Source organism: Papilio polytes, unplaced genomic scaffold (genome assembly GCF_000836215.1).
Source record: "Papilio polytes unplaced genomic scaffold, Ppol_1.0 DF822845.1, whole genome shotgun sequence".
In the NCBI taxonomy this organism is placed as follows: Eukaryota; Metazoa; Arthropoda; class Insecta; order Lepidoptera; family Papilionidae; genus Papilio; species Papilio polytes.
Window position 1 is genome coordinate 2,983,041 of NW_013526359.1, and position 16,202 is coordinate 2,999,242.

At 33.8% G+C, this 16,202-nt stretch overlaps 3 protein-coding genes and 1 non-coding gene across 4 annotated transcripts in view; 2 read left to right on the plus strand and 2 right to left on the minus strand.

Annotated features, from left to right (window-relative positions):
- Nucleotides 1-2,247, plus strand: part of LOC106105329 (E3 ubiquitin-protein ligase UBR1) — a 33,739-nt gene extending 31,492 nt beyond the window's left edge. Inside the window, exons 26-28 of the mRNA XM_013285620.1 lie at nt 8-169; nt 444-632; nt 1,015-2,247. Coding sequence (XP_013141074.1) covers nt 8-169; nt 444-632; nt 1,015-1,161 — 498 coding nt within the window. The 3' untranslated portion in view covers nt 1,162-2,247. The remainder of the gene's footprint in view (nt 1-7; nt 170-443; nt 633-1,014) is intronic.
- A 3,424-nt stretch (nt 2,248-5,671) lies between these two features.
- Trnaw-cca lies at nt 5,672-5,743 on the minus strand. Its single transcript has one exon. It is a non-coding gene; the product is annotated as a tRNA-Trp (tRNA).
- A 940-nt stretch (nt 5,744-6,683) lies between these two features.
- On the minus strand, nt 6,684-10,736 carry LOC106105562 (putative Ras-related protein Rab-33). Its single transcript, XM_013285956.1, has 5 exons — nt 10,346-10,736; nt 10,037-10,156; nt 9,372-9,521; nt 8,685-8,798; nt 6,684-8,355 (listed from the first exon to the last, which is right to left on the minus strand). The coding sequence occupies exons 1-5, from the start codon at nt 10,547-10,549 to the stop codon at nt 8,269-8,271; spliced, it is 675 nt and encodes a 224-aa protein (XP_013141410.1). The 5' UTR covers nt 10,550-10,736; the 3' UTR covers nt 6,684-8,268.
- Nucleotides 10,737-11,252: 516 nt separating this feature from the next.
- LOC106105480 (myotubularin-related protein 5) overlaps nt 11,253-16,202 on the plus strand; it is a 47,024-nt gene continuing 42,074 nt past the window's right edge. Inside the window, 1 exon segment of the mRNA XM_013285810.1 lies at nt 11,253-11,713. Coding sequence (XP_013141264.1) covers nt 11,659-11,713 — 55 coding nt within the window. The 5' untranslated portion in view covers nt 11,253-11,658.

Below are 16,202 nucleotides of genomic sequence, written 5' to 3' on the forward strand. Positions count from 1 at the left end.
GTGCGAGCCGCCGCGCCTCGTGCCGCTGCCCGACGACTTCTCCGAGCTGATGAACGTCATGTCCGAGTTCTCCTGCCCCAACTCCGAGCGCGAGGACAGCAAGTTCCCCACCATGTGCCTCGTGTGCGGCCAGATCCTCTGCTCGCAGAGCTACTGCTGTCAGATCGAGGTAGTGATAATACTCGCCACATTTATGTACTAACTACATTTCGCCCGCTACTCCATCCACGTGAAATTTAAAAAAAAATGAATTAGATAGCCTATATATTCTTCCAGATTATCATCAATACCAAACTAACAAACATCCATCCTTATAAACTCTTAAATTTATAATATTGCTATGAAGTGGAAATGTAATTTTACACAAAGGCATCATAATTTACAATCATAAATCATTATGTAGTATATTCCATGAAAGGCGTAGTACAGTGCGGTGTGTGCAGGTGTCCGCCCGCGGCGGGGTGACGGAGCACGTGGGCGCGGTGGTGGCGCACGCGGCGCAGTGCGGCTCCGGCTCCGGCGTGTTCCTGCGCGTGCGCGACTGCGAGCTGCTGCTGCTGGCGTCCGCGGCGCCCTCGCGCGGCGCCATGCTGCCCGCGCCGTACCTCGATACATACGGAGAAACAGACCAGGTAACGTCAACACTTATCAGTCCTTTTGAAAGGTGCAATCGGAGAATCTGGCGGTGTTTGGACACGTTAGGTGACGCAAAACAGTAACCAATATAGGACGCAGCATTGAAATGTGTTACGTGGATGATTAATTTTATTTTTAACCCGTCGTGCGCAACTCATTGCTACCTACTTAGTTATTTGTAAGGGCTATAGTTTCTTTTCTGTAAGTGATACATCGCAGATTTCTGTGACTGTATGTACATACAATAATTATAATACTAAGTTTATTTATTTACTAACTGTTGCCAGCGACTTCGTCCCTGCCATACCGACTGGTAAAACTATGCCCAAATCTACCACTATAAGCAGGTAATAATTGTAAACTATGTCTGGTTTCCAGGGTCTCCGTCGTGGCAACCCGCTGCACCTGTGCCCGGAGCGGTACGAGCGACTGCGCATGCTGTGGCTGTCGCACGGCGTGCACGAGCGCATCGCACGCGGCCTCGACGCCAACGTGATGGTGGCCAACACCTGGCAGAACATGTGAGGCGCCGTGCTGCCGCCGCCGCGCCGGCACCCGCACAACCCGCACAACCCGCACCACCTGCCCGACATCGACCCCGAGTACTGAGTGCCCAGGCACATGCGACTTGACACTGGTGCTGTGTAGTGAATACCGCGATAACCCGCGTCCAAAAGTGCGTGTATTGTGCTACCAAGACACTTGCGTGTAGTGTTTGTCAGAAATACGAATGTGTAATGCGCGTCAGCGATACGTCTGTGTATTGCGCTACAAAGAGACTTGGGAGTAGTGTCTGTTAGAGATATGACTGTGTAGAGCACGTCAGAGATACGAACGTGCAGTGCGCGTCAGAGCTACGTCTGTGTTTTGCGCTACAGACACTTGGGTGTAGTGTCTGTCAGAGATACGAATATAGTTCGCGTCAAAGATTCGTCCTGTATTGTACTACAAAGACACTTGCTGTTAGTGTGTGTCAGAGATACGAATATGAAGTGCGCGTCTAAGCTACGTGCGTGTATTGTACAAAAGACACTTGGGTGTAGTGTCTCTCAGAGATACAAATGTGTAGTGCGCGTCAGAGTGCTACAAGACACTTGAGTGTAGTGTCTGTCAGAGATATGTGCATGTATGTGCAACAGACATGTCCATATAATGTAGCGATTGACACGTCATCTGATACTGGATCTACATCAACCCGCCATGATGTGTGCTCGTTATTGTGAAGCACTAACACTACAATATGACATGTAGTGTAGTGCAGTAGATTGGCGCACAATACAAACATATTGTGTTATGTGCTAATATATTTGATGGACATTAGTAAATTAACTGTTTATAGTAAATAATTCCGTATTTGATTGTTTTGGGGATAATATAATTAAATATATGTATGGCAACTCATTATTCAATTATTCTTTTAGATAATATCCAACATTTACCGATTTACCAACATTATAGTAAGGTATTTTCATTGAGATTCAATCAATATCTTGCATTTTTAACTGCAGACACATTATTAGTAATAACACTAAAGGCCTGTCCTACCAAATTGTAAATTGTCTGATAACAATCCAATGTGTAAAATATGAGACGGGAGTATCGGATTTTGTTCCCTTCAGTGACGTCATTTTAAATCTATCTGAGCCTCTATCAGCCAGTGGTGGGACAGGCTCTTAAAGTTAATAATCTTAACACATTAAAACTATTTAATATTCTGAATTTCTGTATAGATTAAGATTTGTATTAAAGTAATATATATCAAATAACACTTTCAATGCTACACAAGTGTTATCTAAACTCGCAATTTGCGTCTGTGGCATTGAGTGTGTTAGTCCATTTAATATCATGACACTTAACCCTTTAATGTCCATTGAATGGTCAAATTCGACCTGTGTGATTAATTAGTAATATCCATACAATTTAAACTAATTCTAGGGTAAAAATAATCGTTGTTTGAATTTATGGTCCTTATTTAGAGGGTGGAGGACCTTACTATAAGTTTGTTGTGCCAAAATGTTCACATAAATGTTATTATCAGAGAAATAAACTCACTTACCACTTACAATCATATTCTGCAGCAAAATATCTATAAAAGTAAAGTAATAAATTACAAGTTTACGACCTAATAGCGTTGTTTCAATGTGTCACCAGGGTTGAAGATAAATTTCTGACTGCACACATGTTGGATGTGAATGTTTCGGCAATGCGATCTCATAGGAGCACAACGATATGTTTGTTCAATGTACGTACAATAACACCCTTACAAATAAACGCGGTATAAAGTTAAACTAAGGAATATAAGCAAATATTATAGTTTGTCTAAATAATTTATTTTAGTTTGACAATTCATTTCAAATTTAGTAGGGATGGGTTGTGTAAAATCAGTCATGAATCTTATCGATTTTTATTCTTATAGAAGTTGTAATCTATAAATTTATAGTTATAATTTATGAATAAAAAAAAACACTGTTTTCTCAAATTAATAATGACCATAACAAATAATGAGAGTAATAAGTTTATTACTACTACAGCTGTACGTAATCGAATTGGATTTCGCTATTATTTCTGTCATCGCTAAATTCTCTACTCTATAATCAATACTAGAATAGTCCTCTAAATTAGTGAATAAGAAAATAATAATTTTAGTTGAGTTCGATAATTATTTAAACCGAATATCGATAGTTCAAAATTGTTCGCTGCGTGTTTCGTCACTACGATATCTGTCTATTAAGTACGGTATTTGCCTGCATACAAATTGAATTCGATACTTCATATGCATCATTTATCAAACTAATCTATTTTATTTAGACACACTGTAGTACACATTTTATTCCTAAGTTTAACTTTTTACCGCGTTTATTTGTAAATGTTTACTTTTAAGGTTAGAAGTCGCGATAGCTTTTGAGCCAAGCGATGGCTGTCCAGGCTTCGGAATATGTCATTGTTAATGTTTCGACAGCTAAGAGATTTCACATCGTCCATTGACAAAAAATGACATTTTTCAAAATTTACCGAAAACCAGATTATTACTAAAAAGAGCTTACTGTTAACAATATTTTTATATGGATAAAAGTCACTAAGACTTTAAACGTGAAGCTTCACGCTAAGCTTTTTTACCTTAAAAATATTGTTAATAGCTTTTTTAGTAATAATTTTTTTTTTCGCAAATTTTGAAAAATTACATTTTTCTATTTGACATGTCTCTGTTTAAAGTTAATGAAAGAGATATTGTATAGTTGAATTAAATTAAAGTGAGAAATGTCCATACATTAGATGCAATGTGCATAATTCAAAGTTGACACAGTAGCGCCACCCTGTCATTTAAGTGTCACATAATGCTTTGCATACTGTACAAATAATGCAGCCATTTTTGATTTATTATTTGATAACTGTGATACTTATTTGTCTGTATTTACTTTCGTTAACTAACAAAATCCTTTATTGTCTATGGATTAGTTTTGGAGTATTTCGGTATACAAATATGTCTGTTTTCATAAAGACTGTGATTACAACTTTAGTAAAATTTCTCAAATAAATAATTTCTCATTTTAATTGAATTTAACTATACAAGTTTTTCGGTTCAAACTTGGCTAGTTGCAATAGCCAGTCATAGATTGTATTCTCACTGGTACCAGTTAGCTTTCACACTGTGCCAGTTGATTGACTGACCAGTGAGTGCTACCTGTACTGGCCAAGTGTAAGCCGCACATTTTAGTAGATAATATCTACAGTTTATTGAGATTAAATGACATAACATCTTGTCTGAGATACAAAAACCTTGTTTTCTATCCCTTTCCATCACTATTGGGATAGAGTAACATTATAATATTTTATTGTAACAGATTGTAAGATATGCCTGATTTCTACTTGTAATTAAGATATGTTAAATTGTGAACTTTGTCAGTTTATAGTCTTACTGTACCGGAAATTACGACAGCTTATAAATTATTGCCAGTTTTTAAAATGACGAAGTTAACAATTGTTTTTGATAATTAGCAGCATTTTAACATCTAAATGTGACTAGATTGTGATTTTTCTAGTGTTAAGGTCTTGTTTTGATTTGCAATACTGTTGCAGTATTAGAAAACTGTATGCAAGTTTAGCGGAGGCAGCTTTTTATTAATAAAGTATGTTTATGCTTGAGTTTGGATATTGTTTGTTTTTTTTTTGTCTTAATTTTAGTTATTTAATAAGTACTGTTAGATATAAAGGGTATAGAATCAAATGTTTGTGTATGCTTTGGATCTCTGGGTTAAATAACCGGATGAGATAAATTATTTTTAATTTATTCATTTAAAAGAAACTCATTTGATTTTTTATTTAGTCAACTTTGTGTTTTGAATTTCCCTTAAATGGTAAACGCCATCTGATGTTATTTTCTCGATGTTTCTGAAGTAAGCGACGAATGGTATATATTCTTGATGTTTACAAAGTATTTAATAATAAATGTTTGTTTTAGATAATGAGTACAATATATTTACTCTATCAACTTACAACTTCCGGCCTTTCAATTTCCGTTTCATATTTCTATCAATAGATGGCTCTAGCAACTAATTCTTCCTTAATTTAATCGATGACCAGGAATATAAAAATTCTCGCCATGTTACGGATAAATATGAAACCAATTTCTTTTAAATTAAAATGGTAAAAGCAGATTGAAACGCCTTCAGGCTAGGATTTTTGTATTATTGGTTGTACTATTAGTAACTTTCGTAGCACAATTTGTGTAAAATAGTATAAATAAGTTAGAAATATTTATGATTGCTGCAGTGTTTAATATTTGCGATGTTTTTCAGATAATGCTATATTAAATGTGCTTACAACATTGTTATATTTGCGTTTCTAATGCTTCAAGTGATTTTTATCTTACTATTAATAAATAAATGTTACCGAAATTAATATGGTTGTTTTATTTAAAATACATTTTCCACTTATTTTAAAAAATACTATAATGTTTCTATTTTTTTAATATGAATCACTTTTATTGTAATTTTGAACACTAAAGTGAAAAAAAAAAAAGAGAAAAAGTTAGTTTTGACCCCGACGTGATTTGAACACGCAACCTTCTGATCTGGAGTCAGACGCGCTACCGTTGCGCCACGGAGTCGTTGCGAAAGTTTGGAAAATAGCTGTAATCATGTCAAAACATTATCATCAAAATATAACATTTTCATATCAGAATGAAAGAATAATTTTTTTCATCGACTTATTCTATTTAATATATCAAGAGTTAGAAACTCTCCTCAGTTCATAACAAAATCTTTTGGACCATAAGATACAAGTGGCGACATCTATGTTTTCCTCAAAGAGAATGAGAGAGATAGCAATATTGTACAACAATGAATTTCAACCGAGATAGTGGTATTGAGTGATCATAGTTTGTCTAAGACCGCGCGTACACCTTTGGCTAAACTTTGTCACTATCGCACAACTGCTTAGGGTGGTTTGGTTCCTATGAGCTAATATGGAAGTACGCACACTACTCGATTATTAGTTGTGCGCAGTTGAATTAACTGCGAAACAATCGACAATCGCACAACAGTTGTGTCAAAGCGCCCGTTCTACATAAAGATGATTATTATGACACTTAAGTAAGGATAGGTTGTGTGCAAATTACTATTCGATAATTTTTTTGTGAGACAGAAGTTTTGATTTTCAAAATAAAATACAGTTTTGAGTAACAATATTTATATTTCATCTCATTGGCTTTATTATCTCTTAAATATAAATTACATATTGCGTTCACATCTATCTTAATATTACAAATAAATAATTTTATTATTTAATTACATCCACCAATGTATTGTTTTTGTGATTTTTACCATTTTGACAAAAAAAATATCAAATAATAAATGTTTTTTTTTCTATATAATTTTTTTTAACTGGTTTAAAATAACTTAAAACTTTCGTGAGACATATACTATTTAAATTATAACACGGTTAGAAGGACCCCAAACGGGTTCGAAACTGTCGGTGCCTACACCGAATGTTATCACGTGAGTTTAGCCGTGTTATAATTTGTATGGTTTAAAATACTTGGTTAAAACAATGTTATTCAACATTTTCATTAAAAAGTGTTACAATTCTAAAACTAAACGTTATTGCATTTTTATTTAACATAATCAGTCTATAAATATGACATAAAACTTATTGGATTGTTTTTTTTATTAAAAAAAAATATATTTGTTACACCACATTCACTATTTTCTAATATAAACATCGGGAATGTAAATTCTTAAAGTCAAACTTATTGATTTAAAAAAATTAAATATCTTACTAAAGAATAAATAGCTTATTTTACTTACTAATTATAATCTACTAATCACTTATAGCCTTATAAATAAACGCGGTACAAAGTTAAACTTAGGAATAAACCAAGTATAAGCAAATATTAGTACAAATTTTGTTTATACTTAGTTGATTCCTAAATTTAACTTGATATCGCGTTTTTTTTTAAGCCTGTTAAAGTTTAAAGTTCAAGTGTAATGAGGTTAAGCTCTTTAAGTTGGACTTTGTATTAAGCTGCCTGATTTTTTACCATTTTATGTTAATTTCTTTGAACAAAATTTTTCTTCTAATAAATTTAAACTCGACTTAATTTAAGATGTGGAATACGAAACTAGTTCTAAAACATCTGGTACAACATATTTTCAGTTTTTGCTGACTGTAAATAACAAACTTAACTCACACCATACCAAACAATATTTTTAATAATAAACTTATCTTTTTCAGAACTGGTAATGAAATCTAACAGACATCATTAGGTAAAAGTTTTAAAGAAAATAAAATTGTATCAGATGCTATGAAAAAAACCTTCTTAACAAGCGGCAAAGCAGACAGAAAAGTTAAAAAAAAATTTACAGAATGTGTTTTGTGTAAGAAAATCTTTTGTTTGGACTGTAAATGTTTTTTTTCAATAAAACTTATATAAAACCATCGATAGTTTTATTTTAGATACCTTCAATATGAACAAAAACCTTATTCAGTGCTGCACCAGGTATATAAAACCATTGCTATAAAATAAATCAACAGTGGACTCGGGGGGGGGGCATTGGGGTCATGGCCCCCTCAAATCTGAGCTGGTTGGCCAAGAGCTTGACAAAATATATTTACATATGTTGTCAAGCTCTTGACTTGACAACAACTATGTGACACCCTCCGGGGGCCAATGCTGGACCCGTCCTTGCAATCAATACTAAACAGGCTATTTACGTATTCAGATTCATGTCAATTAATTCATTATTTATGATAATCAAGACAAAAAAATAATAAAAAAGTTGTACATAGTAAAAACAGGATTTGACTTTCTGAAACCATACAAGGTTTAACAAGCCCAATACAGCTATAATGACAGTTTTATCTCCAGGTTTGCAACACCTGGTACCACAGGAACAGAATAGAAAAATCTCTGCCACTTTAAATGTATTAATAACTGAAAGAAATGTCAATTACTGGATGTTTATACTATTTTTGATATAAATTAACCTAAAATAAACTTATCCTTATAATTTACTTCTTAATATTATTAATTTGGCAACATTTCGGACAGTTAGAGAGCTTGGTAATCCATACAAGAGACCATACGGTCTTAGTATAATCTGGGCGTGGTCCTAATCTGGTCCTTGCATGGTCCTAGCTGCAGAGGCAGTTGTCGGTGCCGGTATGGACAGGAGGTTTCCTTTGGCGTGGCAGGGTGACCACACCATACCCTGGTTCACCCTGGAAATTATACAGATAGTACAATTTAGTAGAAACACAAAAAACTTATAACTATTGATTTTTCTTTTCTTTGATTTATTGCCTTTGGTTTAAAATCGGTCGGTCAAGGAATTTAATTTGATACCCATATTACAATATGAAGTGAAATCAGTTTCTACAATTTTAACTATCACTTTAAATGTTCAGTTAAAACCAAGACTTTGTAGAAGGTTTTATTTTCCATAGTTGAAAACACCAATTTAAAACATCGGGAATTCAATAAAAGAGATAAAAATAGGCCAAAACTAGAGATGCTTGTGTTAAAATGACAGTTAAAAATGTACTCCTACCTCAACTCTGACGACCCTGAGCGGCTGCTTGGAGTACAGCTTGTGTGCGAGTGTCATAAAGATTGACTCCACATTGTCACACTCACTGTCCAGTAGAGCTGACGTCTCAAACAACTGGAAGACAATTATATTACAATACAATCTTGTTTCTTAATCTATATTATAGAGATGTTGCTCATGACTTCATCTGTGGTAAATTAAAAATAAAAAAAACACAGCCTATGTTACTCATAGATAAATTACCTTTCTAACAGTGAGAGAATTTTTAAAATTGACTCAGTAGTTTTTGAGTTATTTCAATACATACAAAAACACAAATCTTTCCTCTAATAGTAATAGTAGTATAGATATAGATAAATGAGAAAGTTTAGATAATTGGATAGATATTTGTTAGGGTTTGTGGCCTAAACTGGTGAACAGATCTCAATGAAATTTGACATAGATGTAGAAAATACTCTGGAAGAACTCATAGGCCACTTTTGTTTTTTTTTTTAATTCTACGCAATTATATGTTAATTCAAATTTAATTTAAGTAATGGGCAAAAGCTGGTAGTACATAAAGTTGACTACAAACTAAATTGTACTACAATGTCTAATATAAATATGCATATATGCATAATGGAGATTTCATCAAAATAAATCTACTTCATCCATGAAGATCTTGCAATCTTGCAACAAAATACTCACAGGCATTCCATGCTTGTCCGCTAGTCGCTGTGCATATGTGGTCGCGAGGCGAGACTCCGGTGTGCCGCAGTCACATTTGTTGCCGACGAGCACTCTTGGTGCACCAGTAAGCCCGTGGGACTCCACCTCCTGCATCCAGCTTGCTATTGACTGCAACACAAAGCTATAATTAACCAAACTATTGGCCTTAAAATGAATAACATAGATTAATCATTAAAATTAATTAAATCCATAAAGAAAAGCAGTCAAATTTCATTTTCATTCATATTAGATAAAGACTGTAGTGTTTCTGAGAGAAACCTGTGTCAATAACAGTGGTTTTATCGATAACTGGCTTTCACCCGCAACTGTCTGCATAGAATTAAAAAAAAAACAAAGATGAGTAGCCTATGTGTTACTCCAAACTATCCCCTAGGTCTATGCCAAATGTCATTGAGGTCCATTCATCGGTTTAGGGTACAAACTAACAAATATCTATCCTACTAAGGTTTTACATTAGTTTTATTAGTAAGATAATGCAAAAATTAAACAAAAGGCTTAGGAAGATGGGATGGTTTGTGTGAAGGGTGACAGGATAGATCGATTTGGAGGAGGATAACTTCCTGTTGTAGTTTTTATTGGGATAGGGACAGGGATATCATGAAGTTATACATAATGTCACTAACATGGAATGTCTCCGGCTTGGTGACATCATAAACAATGACAACAGCATGCACATTTCTATAGTAATGCTGCACCATTGACTTGCGGAATCGCTCCTGTCCTGCCGTATCCCACAGCTGGAGCTAAAACAAGGATGAGAAGAACTTATTATTATATTATATACTATTATTTATCTACTTTGGCTTTTAAGTAACTACTGAATACTCTAACAAACTTTAAATGTGTACATGCATCAGCTGTTTTTAAAATGAATTCAAGCATTAAGTGATTTATAATTAACTTGAATATTACGGTATTGTATATGTTGTTACCTTTATATCTTCGTTACATATTCGTACAGTCCTTTCTCTGAAATCAACGCCGATCGTGGCTTCAGATTTATCAAGAAATTGACCTTCGCAGAAGCGGTATGTAAGACACGTCTTCCCAACGCCAGAATCGCCTAAAACAATTATTTTAAAAACTTTTTTTTGCTTTAGTCCAGCTATATTATGATCATTGCTTGAACCCGTCATGCTTCGGTACTTAAAGAAATACAAAAATGTTTAACTTTCTTCAAAAATAAAACATCAATATTTATTTTGACATTTTATTTGTACTCCCATATAAACCGACTAAAACATATTTATCTTACGATGCCTATAATAAACACGCCTAATAACGGTATCGTTCTATTTTATAAGTGTTTCTAAACTAGCAAGAAAGAGACAACTAATTCGCAATTATTTTTTGAGATCATTTGAATATTGCAAGGTTATTTTGTGAAATGTTGCCAAAACAAACATTTTTTGCTGTTTTAGTAGAATCCTCGATTTTAACGATCTTTTCTAGCGCACCCAATTATTTATCTTATTTAATATTGTATAACACACAACTAACAACTATTATGGACTTTTCTCTAAATTTTCGTCACTAAAGTAGCCACAGGTAATTTTAAGAAGTGACAGATTATTCGCTTTTGTGGCGTTGATTTAAAAATTAATGTTCTAAAGGTGTAATCTTCCCTTTCATAATTTTTTCTTATCAATCGATTACCAAAAATTACGCGTCCAAGTTATCCACATTACTAATAATCGCAGGGGTCAACCTTTTCTTTATAATATGGCGCCATTGTTTGTGAATTTATTTAATGGTAATAATTGTTGGTTCCGATGGCAACATCTTTTTAAATTTGGCTTTCTTTGGGAATTTTGGTAGGACTGTAGTTTTTGTTGAAGACTTTGATGACGAGGAACGACTTCTGTCTATTTATTAAGTTTTATGACGATTAATTCAATATTTATGCTAGATTTTATTCTAATTGCATGATATAAATTAAAAGTATTCAAAATTTAGAAGGCAAATGTTTTAGTTTGACATGTTATAGTTATATGTGTTTGAGTTATAACCTCTTGATCTGGGCTATCATTTTAATTCTTGTAATTGTCGATTGAATTCGTTCGTTGACGATAAAAGAAAGTGTTTACATTCCTAACAGTGTATCGTGTGTTAGTGATGTGGTGCGGATCGTTAGCAAAACGGCCCTATAATATGTGAGGAAATAAAATGTGTGTGATTTGGTGTAAACGTAAAATTACAAAGTGTTTTTGTGGTGATCGTTGTTGGATGCTGCCGTAGGATTGCAATGTCCAGGCTCGTTGATTACTTCGTCATTGTGGGCTTTGACCACGAAAAAGAAAGTAAGATACGATTTTCTATGTTGTAATTTTTTTTTCATTCTTATTTGATTCTACGGATAACAAAACTTCGAGACAGATCAAATTTTACTTATACATAACAAGAATTACACTAACTTTGTTTTAATAAAGTGTTTATTTTAAAATATTACAAATACGTTTTAAAATACTGTAATACCCTACTCCTACTGAAATCCAAATTGGTTGTCAAACATTGTGGGCTTATGTCTCAAGTCCTAAACTTTGTTCAATAAACTAAACCCTATTTACTTAAAAATTACGACTATTACACAACTTTATATTTACTAAATATATCAAGCATTTATGGCAAATTAAAAACATCATGAAATAACATTATACAAACAAAAAGTTATAATTCAGATTAAAATTTATAAAAGTTTTTTGGATTTTTTTTACAGACCATAAATGGCATTGCATTTAAGTGTGAAAATTTTATACATTCGTTTTCTGCATATCAATTTAGTGACTCTATAAATTACTGTATGATTTAACTGGCCTTGAATCACATCGCATGTTGTTAGTTCTCCGTTGATATCATTGATTGAATACAGAATGTCTATTGACTTGTAGGCATTTCATCTTGCTGTTCTTAACCAATATATGTGAATTTATTACTGGCCAGTGATGTCTAGCGAAGACTGTACCTCACATATTTTCTGTTATATCCAATACATTTCCATTAATGTTATGTTTATTATATAACCTGTATTACTCAATGTTAATGTAGTTTTCTTATATTAAAAGAATTTTTTAAATCGGTCCATGTGTATCGGAGCCAATTAAATGCAACTATATAACAAATGCTTTTGTACATTTCCTACCCTTTTTAATAATAGTAGATTTAAAGGGTTAGAAGAGGTATAGGAAATATATTTTTCCTGTATGTCCACTCCTCTATGTCTCCTCTGTCTGGTAGGCGATGTCTATGGTATCTTTCAACTTAAGCAGATGGGCAGTTATTTCTCTTATTTCATTGTCACCTTTTGTTTACCACCTTCTTGTATAAAAAAAATAAGGTGACTAATTTACGAGTTGATGGCAACCTAAGCCTTTCCAACACGTGCCGACCGTCAACTTCGTGGCCGGACTATTTTCACCGGCACGCGCGTCTACTTTTAATACCAACAACACGTGATGCATGTAATTAAAACTTTTGTAATGGTCCTAACTTAAGGAAAATTAATATTTCCGTCTGAATGAATATATAATAGCCGAATTATTATTTACTAGCTGTTTATGGCGACTTCGTCTGCGTGAAATTAAAAAATATAGCTTACTTACTGATAACGTAGCATTTTAACGTTAAAATTTTTTTGAAATCGGTCCAGTAGTTTTTGAGTTATTTCAATACGTATGTATTTTTAAATAAATATTAAATACGTATGTTTTTTTGTTTAAAAAAAAGAATACCAATCTTTACTCTGACCTTATGTCCCAAGAGGTGACAAAAAGGACTGACAAGGTACTGGTCATGGAATTGTCTTTTCGTCTACCAAGTACCAAAGGGGTAACTAAAACTCTAAAATCAATGGTTTCTGTCAATGTCAGAAGATTTTGCTTTAAAGGCGTTAAAAACATTTTTTAGTATCATATTAGTTGTTTAAATATCAATATAAAAATAAATTTATTCTTGAAGGTCTAGACGAGAAATTTTCTAGAAAACCTGCGATTCCGGTACAGACGCTCTCCCACAGATAAACTGTTCTGATCGAAACCTGATTGGATAATAAACTAGTTATCGAAGTCTGCTACGTATTTCTGGTTGTGTAAACACAAAACTTTCCTGCATTATAATACATTGGTTTTATGACGATCAAAATTATAATTTAGCAACCACTGGAACGATCCGCTCAACGGGAAATTTCACTATTCTTTGCGTTTTGTGTGACTGACCATACGATAATAATGTTAGCTTTCCTTACATAACCACTAATATTGCCGTATTTGACATGTGTAAAATGTGCATTTTTCTTGGCTTTGTTTTTACGAGTTAAAAAAACTGCTATATTACGGAATATTCTGAGTTGTCTCAATTATAATGCGTTTAAAGCGTACCCTCACAGCCACACTCATTACCGGGTCGCGCCCGAGGCGTAGCGCAACTAGGTCGACCGAGTACGCTCCAAATAATTGTCTCAGACCCTTCAAATTTATTAAAACGTCGACTGAAATAGCATTGTTTTTCTGTTACTGTGCAGATAATTTGCCTGTACTTTAAAATTCTAAAAAGCAATAACCAGAGTGTAGCCTTGTGCAGTTCTGGTATGCACTGAAAGGGATATAGGTTTGCTAATAAGACAATCTCAAAAGGTTTGCGTGGTATGGACATGTTATGCGACGAGACCATGGGGACATAAACCAGAAAGTGTTAAGAATGTATGTGGATGGCTACAAAGGTAGAGGTAGACCGAAGAAAGTATGGATGGATTGTGTGAAAGAGAATATGCTTAAGAAAGCAGTGGATTCAGATATGACGGCTGATAGAGATGTCTGGAAGAGCAGCACATACTGTGTCGACCCTCCATAAGGGATAAGGGCAAGTTGATGATTTGCATTTGGTAATAATCAAATATAGCCTATTACTCACAGGTAAATTACCTTTCTAATGGTAAATGTTTAGAATCGACCCAATAGTTTTTGCGCGAATCAAATACATACGAATAAACAAAGTTTTCCTCTTTATAATATTATTATAGATAAATATTACGCTCTTGTCTGTCGGATATAAAATATTTGAATATCGTAATTAAATGTTAATTTAGAGATTTCGTTCTTACTCTTACTTGGTAATATCTATTCGTGACTAAATAAATCTTTGAATCATTTGTGAATATTCGTGTACTGTTAAAAAAAACGCATTAATCACAATGTCCGAAACGAATCCTACATTCAGTTCTGAGTTCCGCTATGAATGACCGAATGACGTAAACATATGATGTCAGTGAATAATTTTGTTGTATTGTGAGAGATTAGGAAACCTAAGACTCGTTAGCACTTTAAAATTCGTTCATTAGCATTTTAAACTAGAATTTAGGATATCCCTTAGGTAAAGAGTGAGAAGTATGAATGGATATTTGTTTGCGGCCTAAACGGCTGAACGGCTGATGTAGGGCAAACAAAATCGCATAGGTTACTTACTTACTTACTACTTTTTTTTTAATATCACGCGGGCGGAGTCGCGGGCGAAAGCTAGTCTATTTCGTGATATATTGAAGGAGATATTGTTAACGATGACAATATTGCAGAAAAGACGATTAGTAGAAATAGTATTTACAATTTTTATACATATAATTAGACTAACTATCGCCCGCTAATCCGTTCGCTTGGAATTAAAAAATAATTTATCCAGTACCCTATGTATCCTTCCAGACTGTTCTACACTTATACCAAATTTCTTTTAAAAAACATCCAGGCGTTTTAAAGTTAAGAAAAATAAACATCAATGTAAACTTTAACATTTATAATATTAGTCAGAAATAAGATTGGGCTTTCACCCTTATACTAAGATATATTGTTACCACATTTTTTTGATAGATAATGAGTTGTACCAGTGGAAATCCGTTTAATTCCCCGACATTGAATTGTAACCTGCTACCTCAAGTATTAGTGAACTAGTTCTAACCAATGAACACAATAAATAATAGATGAAATCCGGTTTGCAAGGCGCCGTTAGCTAACAATCACCGAACTGGCGACCTGTTAGGCTGAAACTTGCATAGTTTACTAGACGACCTTCTATCTTCTACCACGCACCTATAATGTTCCTAGACTGGTGCACTGTTTATACGATTAACTGCGCAGCATAGATTAGTCGTTTTAGGTTTTTAATCGATTTCCATATCGATGGCTCCTACATAAATTATCGTTTTTTTATCATAAATAAACCAGCACTCGATCACTATTCCACCTAAACTGATTAAGTGAAGACGCGGTCGAAGTATGTTATGCGCTAGCTCAACTATGTTTAAAATGTTTTTGGTAGCCAAAACTTAGAACTTATCAATTCTCCTACCTTAACCAGCTCTTATAGGGCCAGGAACCGGGTTTTCGTCCTCCAAATAACTTTATCACCGTCATCACAGTCATCACTCCCTTCTTGATCACGTCACCTTTCATCCATCCATCTCTTACTAGGTTAGGTTAGGTGTTGAGGCAAAACTTTTACAAACAAAATCAACAGTTCTATTTAACGTAAATTGTAATTTAGACACGAAATAGTATTTATCTTACTAATATTATAATCTTACTAATATTGTAAATGCGAAAGTTTAGATGGATGTTTGTTAGAGTTTGTAGCCTTAACTGCTAAATGGATCTCGGTGAAATTTGGCATATATGTATACGATAGTCTCGAACAACTCGTAGGCTACTCACTTTTGTTTTCTTTAATTTCACGTGGACGGAGTCGCGGGCGAAAGCTAGTTATTTATAAACTAACTACTATTAAAAAATAATATAAAACATAGCCTAT

Coding starts and splice junctions, on each gene's coding strand:
- LOC106105562 (XM_013285956.1), bottom strand. CDS start 10,549: ATGACGGGTTCAAGCAATGATCATAATATAGCTGGACTAAAGCAAAAA. Junction 10,157..10,345: donor TATGTAACGAAGATATAAAG/GTAACAACATAT, acceptor TCCTTGTTTTAG/CTCCAGCTGTGGGATACGGC. Junction 8,356..8,684: donor TCAGGGTCGTCAGAGTTGAG/GTAGGAGTACAT, acceptor TATAATTTCCAG/GGTGAACCAGGGTATGGTGT.